At 40.5% G+C, this 21,605-nt stretch overlaps 1 protein-coding gene across 1 annotated transcript; it reads left to right on the forward strand.

The window, feature by feature from the left end:
- Positions 1-2,364: 2,364 nt before the first annotated feature.
- Positions 2,365-20,907, forward strand: LOC115772095 (protein toll). Its single transcript, XM_030718056.1, has 3 exons — positions 2,365-2,392; positions 16,854-18,097; positions 18,664-20,907. Exons 2-3 carry the CDS (start codon positions 16,881-16,883, stop codon positions 20,759-20,761), a joined length of 3,315 nt encoding a protein of 1,104 aa, XP_030573916.1. The 5' UTR covers positions 2,365-2,392; positions 16,854-16,880; the 3' UTR covers positions 20,762-20,907.
- Positions 20,908-21,605: the final 698 nt, after the last annotated feature.

Genomic DNA, 21,605 nt, shown 5'->3' on the forward strand with positions numbered 1-21,605 from the left:
AGAACCAAAATTGCCACACAAAGCACGCGGCTGTTGTTGTCGGTCTGCCACTTGAGTGATTTTCAATATGAAAATGCATGCGAAGGGAGCTGACAGAACAGACAGAGCGAAAGACATGCAGACAGCCAGGCGATTGGGGAGGGGGCGAAATGGGCGGTATTGCTGCATGCTTCGGTGAATTTGAGCTGCAACTGCAACATGGTGTGGCAACAAAGGCAGCTGTAGCAACGGACTGCGGCTTACAGACCAAACAAGTGTACACACACTCGCACACAAATATGTATCTATACATACACATATGTAGGTGTGTGTGATATATAATAACATGTCTTATTGTCAGTCGCCCGAACGTGAACTGTTATATATAAGTCAGGCTTAATTAATTGCTATAAATAAGCCTTTGAATACTGGCATTTGTACTATGGCCAGCAGACAGCTTATGCAAAACGCATTTTTTTCATTATAACTATCTAATTTTGAACAAACATGCAACACGATGTGGCAAATACTTAAATGCTAACATGAATGCCACAACATTGTTTGCAAATGCGTCTGGTTTAAAGTAACTTATCAACCTTAGGCAAGACTTTACGAATAGCTAAAGGCAACGACATCGAAACGAGATGGTCTATGGATAAACGAGCTGGTACGTTATATTTATGTGCTACAAGATAGGATATACCGTTAATATAGATGATGTGTGCGTAACGATAAATCTTAATATTTATCTACTTCGTGCTCGTTATTAGCATCTGGCTCCTTTGAATATATTCTGCATAGAATGTATACACAATGTGTATAAAATATATATTTGGAAACGGTGCCTTGTGATTTTTTTAAATAATTTAAATCAAAATCGAAAATATTTCATTATACTTAATTTGTATGAAAGAAATAAAAATGTATTTATAGTTTACAAATAAGTCTTTGTTGCAATGATGCGTACATAAGGCAAAATAAATTGTCCAAGTTACTAAACAATCAGTTATTAATTTATTTCTATTTTTTGCTCCCTTCTATATGCGCACAGTTTAAAGAAAATAAAACCAATTAGAATTCGTAAACAATTCTGAGTTTCAAAATTTGCATCTGACCTGCAATTAGACATTTTTCCTGCACAAAAACAGTTGCATTACTTGATAAAGAAAATAACATCGGCAAGGGGCGCAAGCATGCAATATATGCTGACCATTCCAATTTATATGTACATAACAAAATAAACAAAAACTTTGCTGATTTCATATTTATGACTAGCCCTAAAAATATATATTCAAATTGATGCAGCAGCCGAAATTGTATTTGCAAACAAGACTCAACCGAAAAATGTACTAAGCCTTGACCCCCTTTTTGCATCTGAAGCTAGATGATAAATTTATTATTTATTTGAGAGATTTCTTGCATAGAATTAGATGTTCGGTATTTATTATTTTACAATTTTTTTCTTGGGAACAGAATTTACAAATGTAAATTCAGATTGGGCTGGCAAAATTTGAAAACCCACACAAATTCAATTGAAAAACATATTAAAAATAAAATGAATAGAAGAGAAACATTTTTCTTCAAATGGTATATTTTTATGTATATAAATAAGAGCAGCTGCAGAGCCTGGGTAATGTGTAGAATATTGTTCTTAGCTTAGCTTGAATTTTCAACTAAATATATGTGTATATGTTTTACATGTAGATTTCCTTTTTATTGCTGTTTTTGCCATGTTTCATGCCAGGAGTCAACCTCAACTCATTACTACTCAGCTTTTTTGTCCCTACTTGGGTCATGTTGCAGCCTTCTGTTGCACACGCACTTGACTTGCAAATGCTTTTTACAGATGCACCACCCTGCAATGCTAAGTAGCAGTGAGCTTAATTAAATTAAACGCACACACACACACAGACTCCTATGAATAGACATTAGGTATGCGTTAAAATTTAAGTGGCTTACACGAGCGTGTCATGTACACATACTTGAGCAGGGGCCAGGACGACGCCTTATTTGCCACTTTTGCATATGTATGACATAATTAGTGTTATAATAAAACCAACACACACACACACACACTCACACACAGCCACTCCTAGCTCTGAAGTGGCAAAGTTAAAAAATTGCTGTGAACAAAATTTTTCTTTTGCCTGTCGCTCATTTGAAATGGTAATAAGAAGTCGTTCATCTACATATTCTCTAGAGATTCTCTTTTATTTTACATAGATACTCTTTCGCCAACATTTTACTGCGACTCCGAGTTATTTTTGCATATTTTTCATGTTGTTTTTTTTTCTCATTCTCTTTGCAGTAAATTACTTAAAAATACATTAAAAATGTACAACAAACTTCTTTAGACGCCAAACAAAACGAAATAAAGGGTAATTTTCCACTGCAAAAGCAAAAACAAAAAAAGGTGAGCCAAAATAAATATAATAATATTATAATTAATGAATGCTCAGGTAGAAACTGAAATGATTATGTTTTATTTACATACTATGCTCGTGTTTCTGTGGTTTGTTGGTTAAGTTACAAAAAATAAACTATATTATTTATTAAACCTAAATAAATAAACACGCAAAATTGGTAAAGAAAATAAAATGTGGTTATAACAAATGTATACATGCGCTGTTCCTGTACAAATAAAAACTTAAAATTCTGTTAAATGAAAATTATATAATAAGCAGAAAGTGGACAAAAAAAATACAAATTAACGAATGGTTTTTTTTTACAAGAGAGAAGCTAAAGTGAATTTGAATCCCTTTAACTGTTCCAAAGCAACGGCATGCCAGACTTTAATTCAGCATGGATTGGATATGCGAAGTGTGAATATCAGCTGTAAATTATGCAATGAATACTCCAGAGAGCTCATAACTTTTATCACTCACTGTCACGCGCGCGCACACACTAAGAAACACACGTATATCTGCTTATACAGACACATGTATATATTTGAGTATATCATATTTTTGTCATATGCAACCGCGTGGCATACAAAACAAAAACTACTCTGACCAACCTTTTTGTATATGTTTGTGTGTGCATTTGTGTGTGTGGGTGTTGCAAACAAAAATTATTCTTTCCCTTTGCTGCAACAGGGAGATAAACTTGCCCAACAATTTATATTCTTTGGCGTGGTCCACACATACATACACACACAGACACACACAACCCCACAAAAAATCAAATACACGCATACCGCCTGCGGCATGCAACACTTTTTTGCGCCTCTGTGTGCGTTTGTGCCCCAACAGCAACCCGCAAATAACATTGCTGCAACACAAAAAATAAAAAAGACAAAAAAAAATACACTCAAGTGCTAGACAAATTATGCGTCAAGTGCGATCCTGCGGCTCAAAGAGCTGAAGAATTTAATTAAATTTGAACAAGGCCAGCAACAAAAAGAGTGTATCAGCTTGCAGAGAACGAATAACAGATACTCTGTGCTGTACTGTATTTAAAATGAATATACAAATGTTGTTATATAGGATATAATTAATATAAATCTCAGTTCCCTTTACGTTTGTGGTCAGTAAATCTATTTATATATTTTAAATATGTAACTGGAAGTAATGTTTATCCTTTTAAAACGTTATTATGAATTGACATAATAAAATTGTCAATGAAGCTTCTATAATCGCTGAGAATGAATACCCGATTATCTGAAATCGTGTAATACGAAATAAATAATTCCAGTCGCTTTGATTTTAGAGATACATACATTTATATAAGATATTTGGAAAGTCTGTAATACGCTACCCTCTTATTCGCCCTGTGTTGGTGCAGGGTATCAAAAGTCAACAAACTGCAACGAACTGAATGTTACATTTAAGAGCTTTTCGGACAACTGGCCACTATTTGTGTGTGCAAGTGTGTGTTTGTGTATGTGGCTTTTGTTCTGCGAAAGATGCCCACTTAATTGAATTCCATCAGATAGATGGCACTGACAAAAAAAAAAAAAACCAAAAAAAGAAAACAGGGCTGGGGTTTTTCCATAAGGACAATTGCATTTGCCATTCACTTTGGCATAGAATTAATCAACGTGAACTCAACTCAACTCAACTCAACTTGCCGTAGTTTATTTGATTTAATACACATTTATGGCATAAATAATTACATTTATTTATTTCTGCACAATAAAATGTGAATTTTAATGCCGTTCGCTACATTAAAATCAACTGACACATATATGCATTTTGCCATGCCACATTAACCAGATAGTCTGATTGTACAATAAATACCATAATTTAATTGCTGATTATGGGTGGTGCCACGCCCATGCATCCGAAATTATGCAAAAATTACAAACAAGCGACTGCAATTAAAATTAAAAATTAACAAAATATTTGCCATTAAATATGCGAAGACACACACCGACACACACACAAACACACACACACAAAATTAACGCCCATGCACTGGGACAGCAGATTCAACAACTCATTAAATTTACATTTGCATATGAAATAGTTTCAACACGCAACAGCGAGCCACACAACCACCCACACACACACCCCTCCTCCTTCTGTATCCCGCCCAGCAGCGGGCTGCTAATTAATGCAACTGTTGGTGGCAACAGGGGCAAAAGCCTGATCCTGCAACTGAAATGTTTAGCACATGTAAATGATGTGAGTGTCCAAGTGTGTGTGTGTGTGTGTGTGTGGGTTCAAGGCATTTTATTATGCTATTTTAAAATTATATGCGTATTTACCAGAATGTCTATGACATATAAAATATAAATTTTTTGTTGGCTGTCAAATGTGTCGCCGGCAGCAGGCAGCGGAGCGTGCAACTGCCGCATGGCTTCTACCATTTTGTGGCAACCAATTAGGCCAAATTGTGTGCTGGCTTATACTGTATGCGCATGCATGTAAGTACGTAAGCATGTGTGTGTGACATTATGGCGTTATTGCAATTTTTTGGAACAAATATTAAAATGTAATTAAAAGGCCGTCGCCTGCTCGATGCGAATGTGCGTGCAGCTGAGGAAATGGCGGGTAACTGTGTATTATATAATTAAGCAGCAGCATTGCAAAATATTTGGTGTTTAATTTCGGTATGCACTTTATGCAACAAACTGTTAATTGTGCTCTTAAATATGCAAAATGTATAAATGTATTGTATACTTTGTTATTGTTGTTTGCTTTAACAGCCGCGCACGCGATTATTATGGCTTCGATTTGTAGCTTACACATTTTTTCAATAGTTTTTCCTTTTACACAGCGCTCGTCAATACATTTTCATTCATTGCATGGAAAATTGCTGTAGTTGTACGTGTGTCAAGCGCTGCGCGTAAAGTGCACTTTACAAAATTTTCGCGATTTTATGGCAACATTTCAGCATTTCATTTGAACCCAAAGGCCATATAACACTTCCCCAGCCCCAAAAACAGCGAATGCCTGCCCGGCATTCTGCGCCAAGGTTATAACTTCTTTTTATTTACTTTCTTTTATTTGTACTTTGATTTAATGGCTATAAAAAGTAAGACGGAAAAGCGTGGCAAAAGCGTGCTTCAAAAATAAAATACGAAATCTCAAACGCACGCTGTGAATTTCAATACGCACCACAGTGCGTATACACAATGTCACTGCCAGCACAATTTTAAATTTTATTATATTTTTTCATGTGGGCTGTTTTTTTCTTTTTTCTTTGTCTCATTCAACTTAAACTGGCTGCGGCGTTGACCGCTTAAATTATTTGCTATTGAAGCAAGGCCCCAAAAGTATGCAACCATTTTTGATTTATGCCCAACGCCCTGCAGTATATATGTGTGAGTGTCAGTGCGTGTGTGTCACCACTTTACGCGGTCCAATACAGTATAAATACATAAATTGAAATGAAGTGCCAGCCACTTTTGTGCGCATTTCAGAGATTTTAATCTTTATTTATCGCCTCTGCGTCCATGCGGCGATATGTTAAGCAGCAGCCACATCAATGATAAATGTTTATGTCTATATAAGTGCGTAACGCACATTCCCACACACACATACTCACATTCATAGCATAATGCACTTACGTACATACGTACAGCCTGTCCATATTTATGCATTTTTAATGCACAGATGTAAACATTTATAAATTGAGCCAAACAAAAAAACGCTTTCCACAGATTCATATGCATTTTTGAGCTTTACTTAAAGTGAAACAATTTGAAAAAAAATTTCAAAAATGCCTTTACTGTTTTTTTTTTTTATTTTTTGTTTGTTTTAATCTCCATTGATTTTGGCACTTTCCGCGCCTGACACGACGCCAATCGACAAGCGTTTCGCTGTGCTTGTTGGTGTTAGTACAATATAAATAACCGGAAGCTTCTGCTATTTACGTTTACTTGAGTGTGTGTGCGAGTGTGATATATGTGTGTGTGTTACGTGTGTGTCAGACCGACGCTTACACATCCGCCGCAAGGCACAATCAGCGCAAATATGCACATATAATCCAAGGCAGCACATAAATATTCCATAATATGGGCATTTAAAATATTGCAGAACAAGAAATGATAAATGCGTGACTACGAGATACCCTAAAGTAAGTCATAAGCGTATTTCAAAAGACTTATCAAAAAACCTAATAAATTAAATAAGCGAAAAGTTTTTGAATTCAATTAAAAAGAATACTATAAATAATTAAAATAACTAACTTAAATATTAAAACTAAAATAAAATCGAACTTAATCGAACTTCTGTGTTTAACTTTATTAAAATCAAGTTCGACTAGAACTTCCCTTTCAAATCCAGCATTTCTTTTACTATTGAAGGGTATGCACGCGCAGTGCATTTTTCCGTTAATTATTTATTAATATTTCAGTGAAAACAGGCTTAATAGAATCCAAGCCAAAATGAGGCAATAAGATGGCAATTGGCTATTGGCCTTTGCCCAATAACCCTAATGGCTCTTAAAAGCTGTCAAAACTGTTGCCAGACTTAATTACTCGGCAACTTATTTTGCCCGATAGCTGCACTTAGCCAACTTGTTACTAGCAAGCAAATCGTGTGCATTTGTAAATAACAAGCGCAACAAAATGCGCGCAATTAGCGCTATAAATGGGGCCCCGAGACTTTCAAGGAAGATGCGCTGCAGTTAAGCCAAACCCATTTAAGGTCCCAATGCTGGGCACAGAACGCCAAACTTTAAACGTGACTCACATTTCAAAATATATAAGAACTACGGCTACTTATGCTTATGTACATCCATACATACATCTATCTGCTTACTTATGTATGTATGTGTAGCATGGAACAATAAGCCTGAAGCTGTGGACCCGCGAATTAAACTGCATGCAGCTCGTGCAATAAAACAAAGCGCAAATTATGAGGGCCGGACAATGGACAATCGCAGACAAAGGAGACAAACGGAACGAGTAGGAATGTTGTGGACTGTGTGTATGCGACTAGCAGATGCCCTGTATATTCAAGTTAAAAATTGTAAAAGTTTAATTATGTTTTAACATAGTTATCAAAAAGAATATGAGAGCAAATTCGGCAAATTCCATAGCCCTAATAAACTCTGATATTAAAGATGTAGGCCCGCCAAAACTTCAAAGATAGTACCAAACTTGTTTGCAGAGTCGAAGATATTTTTTCCAGCCTGTTACAAAAGCTCTCACAGTAAATCATGTCCTTTTCAAACACATTCCATGGTCACAGGGTATTCAAAAAAAAGAAGCGAAATAAACAGAACTCAAGAAAGCATAAAAGCGCGCAGAGAACGCGCTCTGGCAGCTGGGTGCGCATTGCGCAGTGCCCAGTGCTCAGTGCTGTGGCCACGACAAAATTAAGTAGTTGTAGAACCAGTCCCTGAAGATTGAAGACAGCGCTACACCCAAAGGTGGCGTTCGCGAAGTCTCCGTCATCCTCAGCGTTGTCATCGTCTTGGCTGCTGCTGCTGCTGGCATTCGTAATTGAAGAGTACGCGCAGTGCGTTGCGCTGTGGTGCGGTGTCCCCTGGCAATCAGGCCAAGTTGGTCCCGGCCACACTTCTTGGCAGGTTGGCATTATGCTGTAATATTTACAATAAGCGCAGAAGAGCCACTGCCCTCGGCGTGGCTACACTTGCATAATAAACTGTTGTAGGCAATGGGCGACATTTTCATTTGGACATTGAATACTGGACAGACCCATCCACTCTGCAGGTCTATTATTTTATTTCTATTTCTATTTTGCTGCCAGCTTCGAGTTGTTTATTTATGTGAATGACTGTGCGAGTGCGTGCATGTGTGTGCGTGTGTGTGGTACTTGCACATAAATTACGAGCGCTAAGCTGCTTAAGAGCAGCGAGAGGATTGATAAGAGGAAACTTTCCTTAACTGGGAGTGGCTGGAGTAAATGGCAAGTGACTGACCAGCTGACGCTTAAGGAAATGCCTAGCTGGACAAGATGAGTTGGGGTCCAGCTTAAATTGGAGTTGAGTTGAAGCTATGAAGATTAAGAAGCAGCAGAAGCCATAAAATGGATTAGTATTGAACTATTGAAAGATTCATCGCCAATTATTACAAACTTTAATAAAGATTCCGCTTTCAGAGGAATAATATTAAATTCAGCAGCTCCCTAGAAAATCATTGAGCTTTATGTTAGCTTAATTGTATAATAAATGTAGCATCCCAGTGGAACTTGAGCTTTAAGTGAGCTTTTTTGTATTTTGTAAATCTTAACTTATAATTCTTCTTTATAGACTTTGAGCTTTAATTAAGTTTAATTTTAAGCTTTAATTTTTACTGTACTCCGATTCCAAATTTATTCTGTTGAAGTGTGAGCTTTCAGAGAGCTCAATCGGATTGACAGAACTCATAATTCTGGCTCAGTCTAGATTTAAACTGCAAGTTTTCAATTTAAAGGTATTGATCTTTGATTGGGCTTTCCTGTACTCACACAATCAATAAGCTTAAGCGCACTTCGATTAAAGCTCCTGAAAAGTTTTATGCTGTATCTTAAAATTACTCTAATGAAAAGATGCTGAAAGCGTATGCTTCCAAACTTGGACAAAACAAAAACTTTTGTGGCTAAAACTTGCGCTCCACTTGAATGCCGAAGTGGAAATCAATTTTCGTTAAATGTTTGCGCTGCCGCTAAAACTAAACAAGGCAAAAGACAGCCGGCAGGCAACCTAAGTAGTGCGTGGACAGGAAGTGCTCAGGATAAGGCGTGAGGGAAGGCGGATGAGCATGAAGCGTGGTGAGGACGCTGCTAGACAAGTCGACCGCAAAGTATCCATTTGAGTGACTTTGCTTAGAGCTGAACTGAGTAAATAACAAGCCAGTCGCATGGCCCGCGCTCTGGTGAGACCTAACCGCGTTGGGTAAAGCAACAAGAACAGCAAGTATAATAATAATAAAAACGTCAACAGGCTGGACAACAATGGAGGCCCATTAAACTCAAATGCGTCACGCACACGGGACAAAAGTGAGTGGAGCCTGCGCCAAGGGCTTCCAGCATGGGGGCAGCTGTTGCCTCATGGGTTACGTTTAAAGTTCAGGCTCAACAAGTTCCTTCATTTATCTTGAGCACGAGCGCATTATGCAAAAACTTGGCAGAAACTTATAGACGACAACATGATTAACGGACAAATGACATTACAAAGCCTTTCACTTGGCGACTGCTCTCGCTCTCTGTGTGTCTCTCTCTCGCTCTCTCTGTGTCTCTGTTGAATGCCTTTTTCTTTTCTTTTCTTTTTAGCCAGAGACAATGCGCTGCCTTTCAGGCGGCAGCCCTTCGCTGTCGAGCATACGCAAATCGGGTCTTAACCCCATTTTTTTTGCATCTGCTAAGCCTTAGCTGCATGCAACTTGAACTCTTGCTGCTATCTTTGGCTTTCAGCGCAAGTTCTTGTTCAATCTCTATCTCTCTCGCTCAGCTGGTTCAAGTAATGAGCGCCTGAATATCCCACGGCTTTGTCGCTGGCTCTTTGAAGTTGGGCTCTGGTGTTGCACAGCTCATTAGATGCCTGGTAAACACGGTGGTGCAGCAGATCTCATTAACAGCTAGCGCAGCTAAATAATATTATAATAAAAACTACTTAAAGTATGAGCACAGCAAAACTGAGCAACTGCCTGATACCCTAATTTTACCGAGATATAAATATATTTTATAAATTTCATTTGGTTTTGTTTTTGGCATAAATAATTTTAAAATATAATATCTGTATATATACTCTTGGCCTGATTTAAAGATAACATACGTAATATACCTGTAAAAATTTAAGAACAAAGAGTATACAATGCATGCAGAACTTTTGTAGTCTTAGCCCGTTCTTCATTGTATCCCATGATGCAGGCCCAACACAAGGCTGTGCTCGTAAGAAAAATGATTGCGAAAATGTTAATATGAGCATTCCATGAAGGGGCAGAGAACTCCCACTGCAAGCAGCGCTCCGCTCTGCGACGCTGTTCCGCACGAACACTTTGCCCAACCGCAGTAGGCTTGAGTGCAAATTGCACTTCGGCTCGGAGACGTTATAGCGTAAGCAGCCTGTAGTGATTTTTAGTCGTGCTTAGTCTGGTGGACTTCGATTACAGCCACAAGAGCAACACCAGCAGCAGCAGCAGCAGAAGATGCTACGAACAAGCAAACTATAATTGGGTTCGATTTTCAAATTTATTCGACTGTGAATCAAAGACAGTAAAATTTTCGGGAATCTATACATCTGCATTCATATATGTAAAGCCGATTAAATATCGTGTTTTGCGCAGACTTCATGTATTAAGCAACCGCAACGGCTTGATGCTAAGTTTAGTGGAGATATTGTTGTTGTGATTTGTTCAATTAGCCAAAGGCATAATTGTCCTAATTAATTGTTAATTTGCTTTGAATCCTTGTGCTAAATGGCGCATTAAAAGGGATTAGCATGGCTTTCGTTAAAGTTGTGCTCACTTTGGATAATAAACAAAGAGCAGCATGTGAAGGCATAAGGCTTAGATATATCACACTACGAAATTCCAATGTGTTTCAACAATTCATAAAATTAAAAAAGATGAAATTCCTTGTCTCACATATTTTAAGAATTTTTTTCTTTTCTGTCATGTCAATTTGCAAATAAATCTGTATAAGCAGAGCAGATTTATATACAAAACTTATCAAAAGCAAAAAAAGCGCTTCAGCCTTTAATTCCTAGATTCTGTTATTATTATATATTTCTTATAGAAATGTTTTCCCAACAAGACTTAAAACTGCATCCCAAATCCAGAGTTTAATGTCTAATGTGGGGATTTTCTTTTGAAAGCTTTGGGCATAAGCTGCAACATTTAAAAACTGAAAACATGTTTGTCAGCTGTTTGTTTATTAAATGTTTATAGATCATGCTTGCAACGCCCTTTTCAATATAAGCTGTACCATATGAATCCTGCCTTTGCTCGAGTATTTGCCAATATCGAGAGAGTTGCATCGACGCGTGCAACCCAAACCCAATAAGCAACACAGCTATTTACTCAGCGCTTCAGTCATAGCAATACGAATATACTCTCGTACAAGTACTTATGTTTCTGAGCCACCCCCGGAAAACCCACCCCCAACCCCCTATGGGCAGCTACGCTCTATGTAAACATGTCCCAGCTGCCAGTTTGGCACTTCTGTGTACACAGAATTGTTGGCCATGTGTTTGCCGGAGAAACGTTGTAAACCACGTTGGGCGCCATAAACATTGGCTCACAACTTGCTAAAGTTTCCAAGTATTGAAATCTTTTGGCTGGCTAGGCACACACACACACAAACACACACAGAAACCCACACACATGAAAGAAACGTTGACTGTGCCAACTATAAGATACAAAACCACAACCGGGCAAAGAGCAGTTGGCCAGCAACTGGAAACTTACTACCAATGTGGGCAATGGATTGTATATGCGGGTGTACGTGTGTGTGCATACATGCACATGCGTCTGCCTATGTGTGGCAGAGTATGTGTAAGAAGTTGTAAAAGTATTTTATTGTTTTTTGCAGTTCGAAATTTTTTAATAAGAAATTATTAAACAACTTGTAGTTTATTTGCTGCTGTTATTGTTTCTCTCTGCCCTACAGCAGTGCGAGTGTGTATGTGGGAGTATGTTTGTGTGTGGAAGTATATGTGTGTGTGTTGGAGTATGTGTCTGTGTGTGGGGCGTGGCAACGATGCTTCAACAAGCCGAACAGTTGCTGCGCTGCGCTCGCCAACAATTGTGGTAATTAGTCAACTTGATTGATGAATGCGTTTGCTACAGGCGCCTCACAATTGCTGTAGCATACTTTTGAGGGGCGGGCAGAGTGTTGGGTGGGGCGGGGTCGGACGCACAACATGACAAGAAATTGGAAAATTGGAAAATTCTGTGAAGCGCGCGAGCGCACAGAAATGGAAATGTCAACGTCATTAAAAGACGAAGGCATTAAAACACTTTGCCTTAATCCAACTGTCAGGCATTCAGAAATTTAAGCATTAAATCGCATGCCTGAAATTGTTTTTCCTATACCCTGTAGTCATTAAAAGTGCGTGAAAAATAAAGGGTATAATAAGAAGGTTGCATGGTATATGTATGGATGTTATAGACGAAAGAGAGAGACATTTGATATAAGAGTTCAGCTTATCGAAAAGAAATGAAATTAATATTAAACCAAAAAATCTCGATTACAATTATAAATATTTGTTAGTTATTTGCATATTAACATGTTAATCACTTTTGGTGATGTGTTAGTAGGGTATCTACTAGTCGAGAACAGTCAACACAAACACTCTCACTTATTGGTCTTGTTGCTATTTTTGCTTGCAGTAATAAAGCGCACCGCAGGCATGCGAAAGCCAATTTTCCAAAGCGCGCTGCGGGCGGTGCGACTATTTAATAGCAGCCACACACACACATACACGCACTCACCCACATGCACACACTCACACACATGTATGTTTGCATACATTGAAGCACTTTGTAGAGCGTCGGCAATAAAAATCCAAGTCTGTAGGCAACCTGGCGTCACCTGGCACGACACCGTGCCCCGCCCCGCATCGTTGCGGCTCAACTCAACTCAACTCAGACTTCCTTCTGCTCCCCCGGCCCCCTCCTACCAAGTCTCATCATGCGCTGCGGTTGTAATTTAGTGTGCCTAATGAATTTAGTACCGTTACATACCGGAAAAGAGCACGTGAGTGCAAAAATGCGCACTCTAGCTGGAATCTCCACACGTGTGCGAGTGTGTGTGTGTGTAGCCGTATGTATGTATTTGTGTGTGTGTAAATGTGTAAGAAATCTGCGCGTTGGCAAAACTTCGTTAACCTTTATTAACGACTCGAACTGTGAATAGGGTAGGGAGCGAGCGAGCGGGTTGCCAGGGTTAGCGTCTAATTAAAACAGACAAATGTGAGCAAAAAGAGGAAGAAAACAACCAACCAGGCCATATGACTTTATAATATTGTGTGTGTCTGCGTGTGTGTGTCTGCGTGTGTGTCGTTTAAAATTAACAATTATTTTTAATTGCCAGCCAGGATCAAATGAGGTGTCGATGGGGCAGGCTACCGTTGCAGGCTGAAAATGAGGCCAACTTAATTGGCAGCCTGAAAGTGGGCTTTCAATTTCTATACACACACACACAGACACACACACACACAGACACACACACAAATTGCTTAGCTCAGGCCTCATTAAATATTATCCAAGTTGTTATTGTTACTTTGCCCGTTCTTGAGCTAGTTCAACTTACTGCCAATTGGCTGAACATTTTCGAAAAACTTGTCAACAAGAATTCGCTTAGATTAGATTGCAGGAAAACAGGCACTGAGGCATATCAATTGAAAGCAGTAGCAGCAGCAGCATCATCAGCAGGAGCAGGATGAGGAGAAATCGCAGCTAGGAGCAGCTCCTGTTGGCCATTGTTGGTTATTTACACGGGCAGCGTAGCATAAAAGTTAAAAGTAATTTCCTTAAGTGAATATAAATGTTTAAAATCTAGGCAAGAATAACAACAGAAGCAACTGCCCGCTCGGCCTGGCAAGCGTCGCCTGTTTAGATAAGCCAGGCCAAATTTAAAAGCAAAAACAGTGCCGTGTGGCCATAAGGCTGGGTTGCCAACGACCAAAGGACGGGGCACTAGCTGTTATTTCGACTCGGTTAACTTGGCCGCCAGCGGGCGAAAAGTGCTTAAAGTTTTATGCGAAATAGAAGTTGGCTTTACAAATATTCAGCAGAAGCAGCAGCAGCAGCCCCCGCTAACCCAGCACCTTGCACAAATACAAACACATATCTATACACATCCATCTATATCCTCGCTTAGCCGGGGCTATGCTAAAATCAGGAGTTGAGATTTAAACGGATTGTGGCACACGCCGCTTGGGCATTGCAATTGGCTGTACAACGTATCGTATACTCAATGCAACCAGTACGTGTTAACGCTGCCGCCTAATGGCTTAGCTTCATTGGGGACGGCACTGCAAATCGGTAAATAGTTGCTGAGAACTACCTCATCCGATTAGCACTTAAGCCAGCTCCACCAGCAATAGTATTAAAAGCTAAGTGCAATCAATTTGGTGAACAAAAACTAATAGTTAAGTCGGCTGGCAAATAAATCTAAATCATATTAAAAGTGTTTAAAAGCCAGCTGCGCCTAAAGGTTGAATCTTGCCAAAGTTGTTTTGATCGTTGGCCTATTTGGCTTGATTTTTAAACTATAAGTTAAACCTTTAAAACACATTAAAGCTTTTGATGGAATTGTGTTGAGCAGAAATAATAAAGCAAAACTTAATTAGCTCTACCTTAAGCTCATTGCATATTAAATGCTTTTGAATTAACTGTGTTGAGTAAAAAAACTAAAGCTCCCCTGCAGCGATTAAATCGTTACTATAACGTACGTGTTAAACGGCTTCAGCTTAAGCTTAATATCAGGAAAAAGCTTTTTAATTTACTGAAAGCTTTAGCTGGAATTCAGTGCGTTGAGTATTAATAAAAGAACCTTACAACTAATTAAGCACGTATCAACTGAAAGATTCAAATATTACGAGTTCACTATATATGAAGAGCTTTTGAATTAAACTTGTTGGGTATAAACAATAAATCTCACTTATATTCTGTTAATCGTATACAATAATATACATTTTAACTAATAGCTATGAGAATATGAATAACGTGCTTTTTAAGCGCCTGAAAGCTCTCTTAAGTAAATTATAAAAAGGTTACTTCAAAATTGAATCTCTTATAATATACCAAAGAAATTAAGAAGCTTCGTTCGAGCTTTCATTTTATAAGCTTTACAATTAAATGAACATTTTTAAAAGCTGTTTAAACTCATCCCATTGATTGGTGGAATAATCTCCTTTACCTTTAACATTACAAGTATTTAAAATATTTCACGAGAAATCAAAAGGTGGCCAAGCGTAGAAAATGCACTTGCAAAAGGAAATTCAATATCTGTAATTATAATTATTTACTTTGCCCGAGGCGCCAATGAAAATTTCATCATTGTTGTAGGCTAATTAAAAGCAAATGGCAAGTAAATTGTTCGCCTGCGGGCGGCGAACTCACAGCAAAAAGTCACCAAATTGGAAATCAAATTACAGCGCGTATAATTTAATTGGCTTATCAAAATTTCATTCAAAAGCAGCTGTCGTAGGCAGCAAAATTATGGCGTCAGACCCGAAAGCGTCGGCTAAAAGCCGAAATGCAGCTAACTGAAAGCCAACTGGCCAAAAACAAATGGCCAAGTGAAGACAGCGAGAGGACAACAAGAAGAGCAGATGAAAAGTTTTAATTGAATTCCCTTTCAAAAATCTTTCTAATGGGCACAATTTAATTGTCAACAGGACCAAAGTCCTTCGGCCGCCTCAAAGTTGCTTAAAGCTTTAAACGACACTCGAGTGCATGACAAATTCATTAAATGCACAAAGCTCCCGTAAAGTGCACGTCGCCCACACGGTAGCCAAAAGAATGAAAACCCAGTAACATTTTACAACATTTTATACACTCCCTGACCGTAATTACACCACAGAGTTGCCAAAGAGAGCTCGTGGAACCCGGTCTGGGGATGCGGCTGCTGCTGCGGCTGCGGATGAAACCCGCTTTCCAAAAGGTTTTCAGGTGTGATTACTGAAGGTGCGTGGGGCTGTGCCAGACACATAATGCAACATTACAGGGGCAAACGAGCAAGGTAAGGATGCATAGCGCCGACTCCTCACAGGCCCTCTCACATGACCAGCTCATTTGTACTCTCCTTTGTGGAGCAGATGAGTTGTTTTCGTCCTTTTCTCCAGCCAGCTGCTGCAGCTGCTGCTGCTGCTGGACTTGTCGTTCACAACTGACGCGACAGTCATTCCATCCATCACATGCCACAATTAAATTGAAATTCTCTTTTCGTCACACGCGGCCTATGTGTGGAGCCTTTGCTTTATGCGTCGTCTATGAGGGCTGCCTCGATAAAGGGCGTTACTTGAATTATGAACTGTGAGAACTTTTAATAAAGTTTATTTTTCCATTCATTTTTCGAAAAGAAAAATCATTCAAAATAGTCAATAATTACCTTTATCTGAAATAATGGTTTATATTTGGAGTGTCAGGAAAAACCTTCTACATTTTAATCAAGAAAACTTTTTGTGGCAAAGAAAAAGCCGCCTTATGGGAATATATTTAAGGCTTGAGAAGGGTAACATATGAATTGCGGCGTTGGATCAATAAGGTTTATTACCAAAAAATTACAACCCCGAAATATTAAGGCATACAAGAATAAGAATTTATCTTTATTGCTAACTGAGCACTTTAGCAACAAACTACTTTGAAGGAATATTTATGCTGTGGATATGTTAAGGCCAGCTTTTCTTTAGGTTCGCCTGCTATAAGAAAGCAGGCATAAATAAAAGTTGCTAAAATTCATAGATAAAATTAGTCTTCATATTAATAACGCATTTTTTTAATAAGAAAAACACATTTTTTGTTCTGCTTTCAGCCTGTGAAGGACAACAAGTGCAACAGGATGCGAGCCGTAAGCGCAGCAGCGCCCACATTGCTGCTGGTGGTGTTTCTCCAGGCTCTCAACTGGCAGCTGGGCGTGGCCGTCTTTGGGCGCGACGATTGCCGAGATCTGACCATCTCGTCTTGCGAGTGCGCACCAGCTCTGTCCGAGTATGAGCTCAACTGTCCCGGCAATAGCTACAATCCCAAGTTCAAGATAACCATACGACCCGGCTCGACGGTGCAGATCGAGTGCAATCTGACGGATGCCTCGGAATACAAGCAGATGCCGCAGCTGAAAATTGGCAGCATCGATATGGTGCAGATCAGGCGCTGTCCGCTGCCCTATCACACGCCGATAGCGGGCATTATGGATCATCTGGGCATCAAGGACACCAAGGTGCTCATCTTTGAAGGCAACGATCTGGGCATGAATGTCACTCGCAAGCACCTGGAGCGCCTACAGAATCTGCAGCGGCTGCGCTTTGCCGCCCGCCGCTTGCCCTACGTCCCGGAGGATTTGCTGCGCGACATGCATCACCTGAACTGGCTGGATATGCGTGCCGCCAATCTGGGTGAGCTGCCTGCCCGGCTGTTGGCCAACATGGAGAACTTGCAGTTTCTCGAGCTGGGCAGCAACAATCTGAGACAGCTGCCACGCGGCCTCTTTCACAATCTGCACAAGCTGCTGCACCTGAACCTGTGGAGCAATCAGCTGCACAATCTCAGCAAGCACGACTTCGAGGGCGCCACCTCCGTGAGGGATGTCGATCTGCATAACAATGGCATTGTTCAGCTGCGGCCCGATGTCTTTGCCTTGCTAACCAATGTCACAGAGATCAATCTGAATGGCAACAACTTCCGCTCGCTGCCCGAGGGTCTCTTCGAGCACAACCAGAAGCTACAGCAGGTGAAGCTGCAAAACAATCGCGTACCCCTGCCCACGCTGCCCGCTCGCCTCTTTGCAAACCTGCCCGAACTGCGCACCCTGTACCTGCGCTGTGAACTAGAAACAGTCTCTGAGGATCTCATAGAGAACTCGACGGCACTCACAGACATCTCGCTGATGGATAATCTGCTAAGCACTCTGCCCGTTAAGCTGCTGGAGCATCAGGTGAATCTGGTGAATTTGGATTTGCACAAGAATCGTTTGAGCCATTTGCCCGACGGCATCTTTAACTATTTGTCCAAGTTGGAAAACTTAAATCTGGCTGAAAATCAACTCACCGAAATTTCCAGGTAAGCTAAACAGTAAACGATTCCCAGAATACTTGCTTAAAATTGTACTTAGAAATTGGATTAATCAGCTTTCGTAAAACAAAACCTTTCCTTACCTTTTTTTTGGGTTAACAGAAAAACATTAGGCATATTTTATTGTAAAAGCTTTTTATTACTAAGCATTACACCAGCATCTGTTAGAATTGCTTTAAGGTACAAATACTTAAAGCTCTAAATATATCTAAAATTTTATTCATCTTTATTTGAACTAAATAATACGAAAATACTTGTAACAAAAGTTGAGGGCTGCTTGGTTCGTTAATTGCGGTATAAAAGAAAGAGCTTTAATCACGAAGATCTTAAAGCTTTTTATTACAAAGAAGACTACGTGCATTGTATTGTATTTGGCGTAAGCAAATTGAGATAAATTAAAGCGTAAAGCTTACACTTGCACACAGACCTTCTCTTGCTGTAGTGTTACTTTACGAAAGCTTTTAAAATCTGATTAATACCACTTTAAGCCAGTGGCATTGAGTTCAAGCATCTCGTACTAAGCCCTTTTTCCTTCCTCTCCATCTCTCTTGCAGCAAACTGTTCAGCAAACTGGTGAATCTGAAAACACTCCGCATGAACGATAATCAGCTTGTGAACATTCGACCCCAGGCCTTTGCCAGCAATGTTTTGTTGCGTCAACTAAATATGGCCAACAATCGCATCAATCTGCACGAGTATCTGACGGTGCACGGAGTGGATGTGGATCTAGGTTCACCTTTCGCCCCTCTGCGCAATTTGACGACGCTCAACTTGCGCAACAACTCCCTCATGGTCATCTTTAGCGACTGGAAGTATGCGATGCGCGAGCTGCAGGAGATAGACTTGAGCTACAACAATTTCACCTGGCTGGACTACTCCGACCTGGACTTTGTTTCCGCATTCGATCTGACCATCAATATGACCCACAATCAAATACGCACCGTGCACTTCTACAAGCAGACCGAGTTCCAGCCCATTGACAAGGGTCTGCGACTGGTGCATGGCGTGAAATCGGTCAAAGTGGATCTCAATGATAATCCTCTGGTCTGCGATTGCACCCTTCTGCGCTTCCTGCAGGTGGTGCGCGGCGATATTCAGCCGGATTACGCCAAGAATTTGGTCACATATACGGATCGATTGAACTGCCAGTCGCCGAGTTCCTTGGAGAATCGTCCCATGCGCTCCGTGCATCCACGTGAGCTGCTCTGCAATTTTGACCAGGCGGAAGACCCGAATGAGAGACGCTGCCCACGCGGCTGTGATTGCCTGGTGCGCACCTTTGACGCCACGCTAATTGTCAACTGCTCCAATGGGGACTTGACCAAGGTGCCCAAGCTGCCACGCCTGCCCCCGAATCTGTTGGAAATGGAACTGTATCTAGAGAACAATACGCTGCTCAAGTTGCCGATCAGCAACGCGCCTGGCTACGAGAATGTGACTAGCCTACATCTGGCGGGCAACAATCTCACCCAGCTGGAGGCGGTCCAACTGCCCAGAAACCTAAAGTACTTAGATGTGCGTCGCAATCAACTGCAGGTGCTCAACTCAACGCTGCTCGGCTACCTGAACAGCACCATGAACAACAACAACCTGACGCTGCGTCTGTCCGAGAATCCTTGGGTGTGCAACTGCGAGGCCATGGAACTGTTGCTCTTCACCCAAAATAAATACAAGCGTATACCGGATCACACGGAGATGTTCTGCATGGATGCGGAGATGCCCACACGCCTCATGGAACTGAATATCAATGATATATGCCCGCGACCCCTGTTCATTGCGCTGATTGTGGTCATCTCGCTGACCGGCTTCCTAGTGGGCATCAGCGCTGCCCTCTACTACAAATACCAGCAGGAGATCAAGATCTGGCTGTATGCGCACAATCTGTGCATGTGGTTCGTCACCGAGGCGGAGCTGGACAAGGACAAAAAGTTCGATGCATTCATTTCGTATTCGCACAAGGATCAGAGCTTCGTGGAGAAGCACCTGGTGCCGCAACTGGAGCATGGTCCCCAAAAGTTTACGCTCTGCGTGCACGTGCGCGACTGGCTGGTGGGCGGCTTCATACCCGAGAATATTGTACGCTCCGTCGCGGACTCGCGGCGCACCATCATTGTCCTGAGCCCGAACTTCATCAAGTCCGACTGGGCGCGCATGGAGTTCCGTGCGGCGCACAGGGCGGCACTGAATGAGGGACGCTCGCGCGTGATTGTGATTATCTACTCGGACATCGGGGACATTGAGCAGCTGGACGATGAGATGAAGGCGTACCTAAGAATGAACACATATCTGAAGTGGGGTGATCCGTGGTTCTGGGACAAGCTGCGATATGCACTGCCGCATCGTGCACCCATTGGCAATTCCGGTAACGGAGCGCTGATCAAGTCGGCGCTGAAGGGCTCCACAGATGACAAACTGGAACTGATCAAACCATCGCCTGTGACGCCGCCGCTGACCACGCCGCCTGGCGAGACCACCAAGAATCCCCTGGTGGCACAGCTCAATGGCGGCACCCCGCACACAGCCATCATGATTGCCAATGGCAAGAATGGCCTTACCAATCTGTATACCCCGAATGGCAAGGCACACCATGGCAATGGCCACATCAATGGCGCCTTCATCATCAACACAAACGCCAAGCAGAGCGACGTATAGAACTGGCACAAAGTGGAGCCCGACGACGAGGAGCTCCTGTTTCACTGAGGCATTCAATCCTTACGCTATGACCAATTCCGAATCCAGCTGAATGTATAAAAGAAAAACTAAAACAAAACAAAGTCTAGACAACATTTTTGTGGCCAATTCAAATTGCACTCAAATTTATTTCTTTAGATATATATGTGTGTGAGTGTGTGTGTATGCGTGTGACTGTGTGCGTGTATGTGCATATGTATCTGTGTTTTGGTCTAGTTCAATTCTGTAGAATAACTTTACAAGAAACGCATCTGCTGCTCGTAATTCCAATGCACAAAATTGGTGAAAATTTCAATTTTCAATATTTCATGTGGCCTTCGTTGACATAAAAAAAGAAAGAAAATGGAAAATCTAAAAAAAAAAGGATATTAAATTTACAAACTGAAAAAATGAACAACTTGAGCTAGTTGAGAGTTAAGAGAGCTTATCATTCTGTTTAGTGTTATGTATATGTAAGTTAAGCATAGTAGAGCCTAATTATTTTGTACATTATATAATTATGATATTGTATATGCTATCTTTAAGTTTAACGCACGCAAAGCTAGAGGAAGCTCACAATCGAAATAATTTTATTTTATTTTGAGGATTAACACATTTAATTTGTTTGCACGAATCTCAAGTTTTACTTAACTTTTGAACAAACGGAGCTTTATTTTTTGTACAATCTATATTATTTGTTATAAGCTATTGATTAATGCACATGCAATATACATACATATGACGTATCCAAAAAGTAGCATATAAACTATGCCGTGTACTGAATGTAATTAAAACAAAAATAAAGAAATAATCCATAAGAATCTAT

This window comes from Drosophila novamexicana, unplaced genomic scaffold (genome assembly GCF_003285875.2).
Source record: "Drosophila novamexicana strain 15010-1031.04,08,12 unplaced genomic scaffold, DnovRS2.1 tig00000108-arrow-pilon, whole genome shotgun sequence".
Classification (NCBI taxonomy): domain Eukaryota; kingdom Metazoa; phylum Arthropoda; class Insecta; order Diptera; family Drosophilidae; genus Drosophila; species Drosophila novamexicana.

Coding starts and splice junctions, on each gene's coding strand:
- LOC115772095 (XM_030718056.1), top strand. CDS start 16,881: ATGCGAGCCGTAAGCGCAGCAGCGCCCACATTGCTGCTGGTGGTGTTT. Junction 18,098..18,663: donor CAACTCACCGAAATTTCCAG/GTAAGCTAAACA, acceptor TCTCTCTTGCAG/CAAACTGTTCAGCAAACTGG.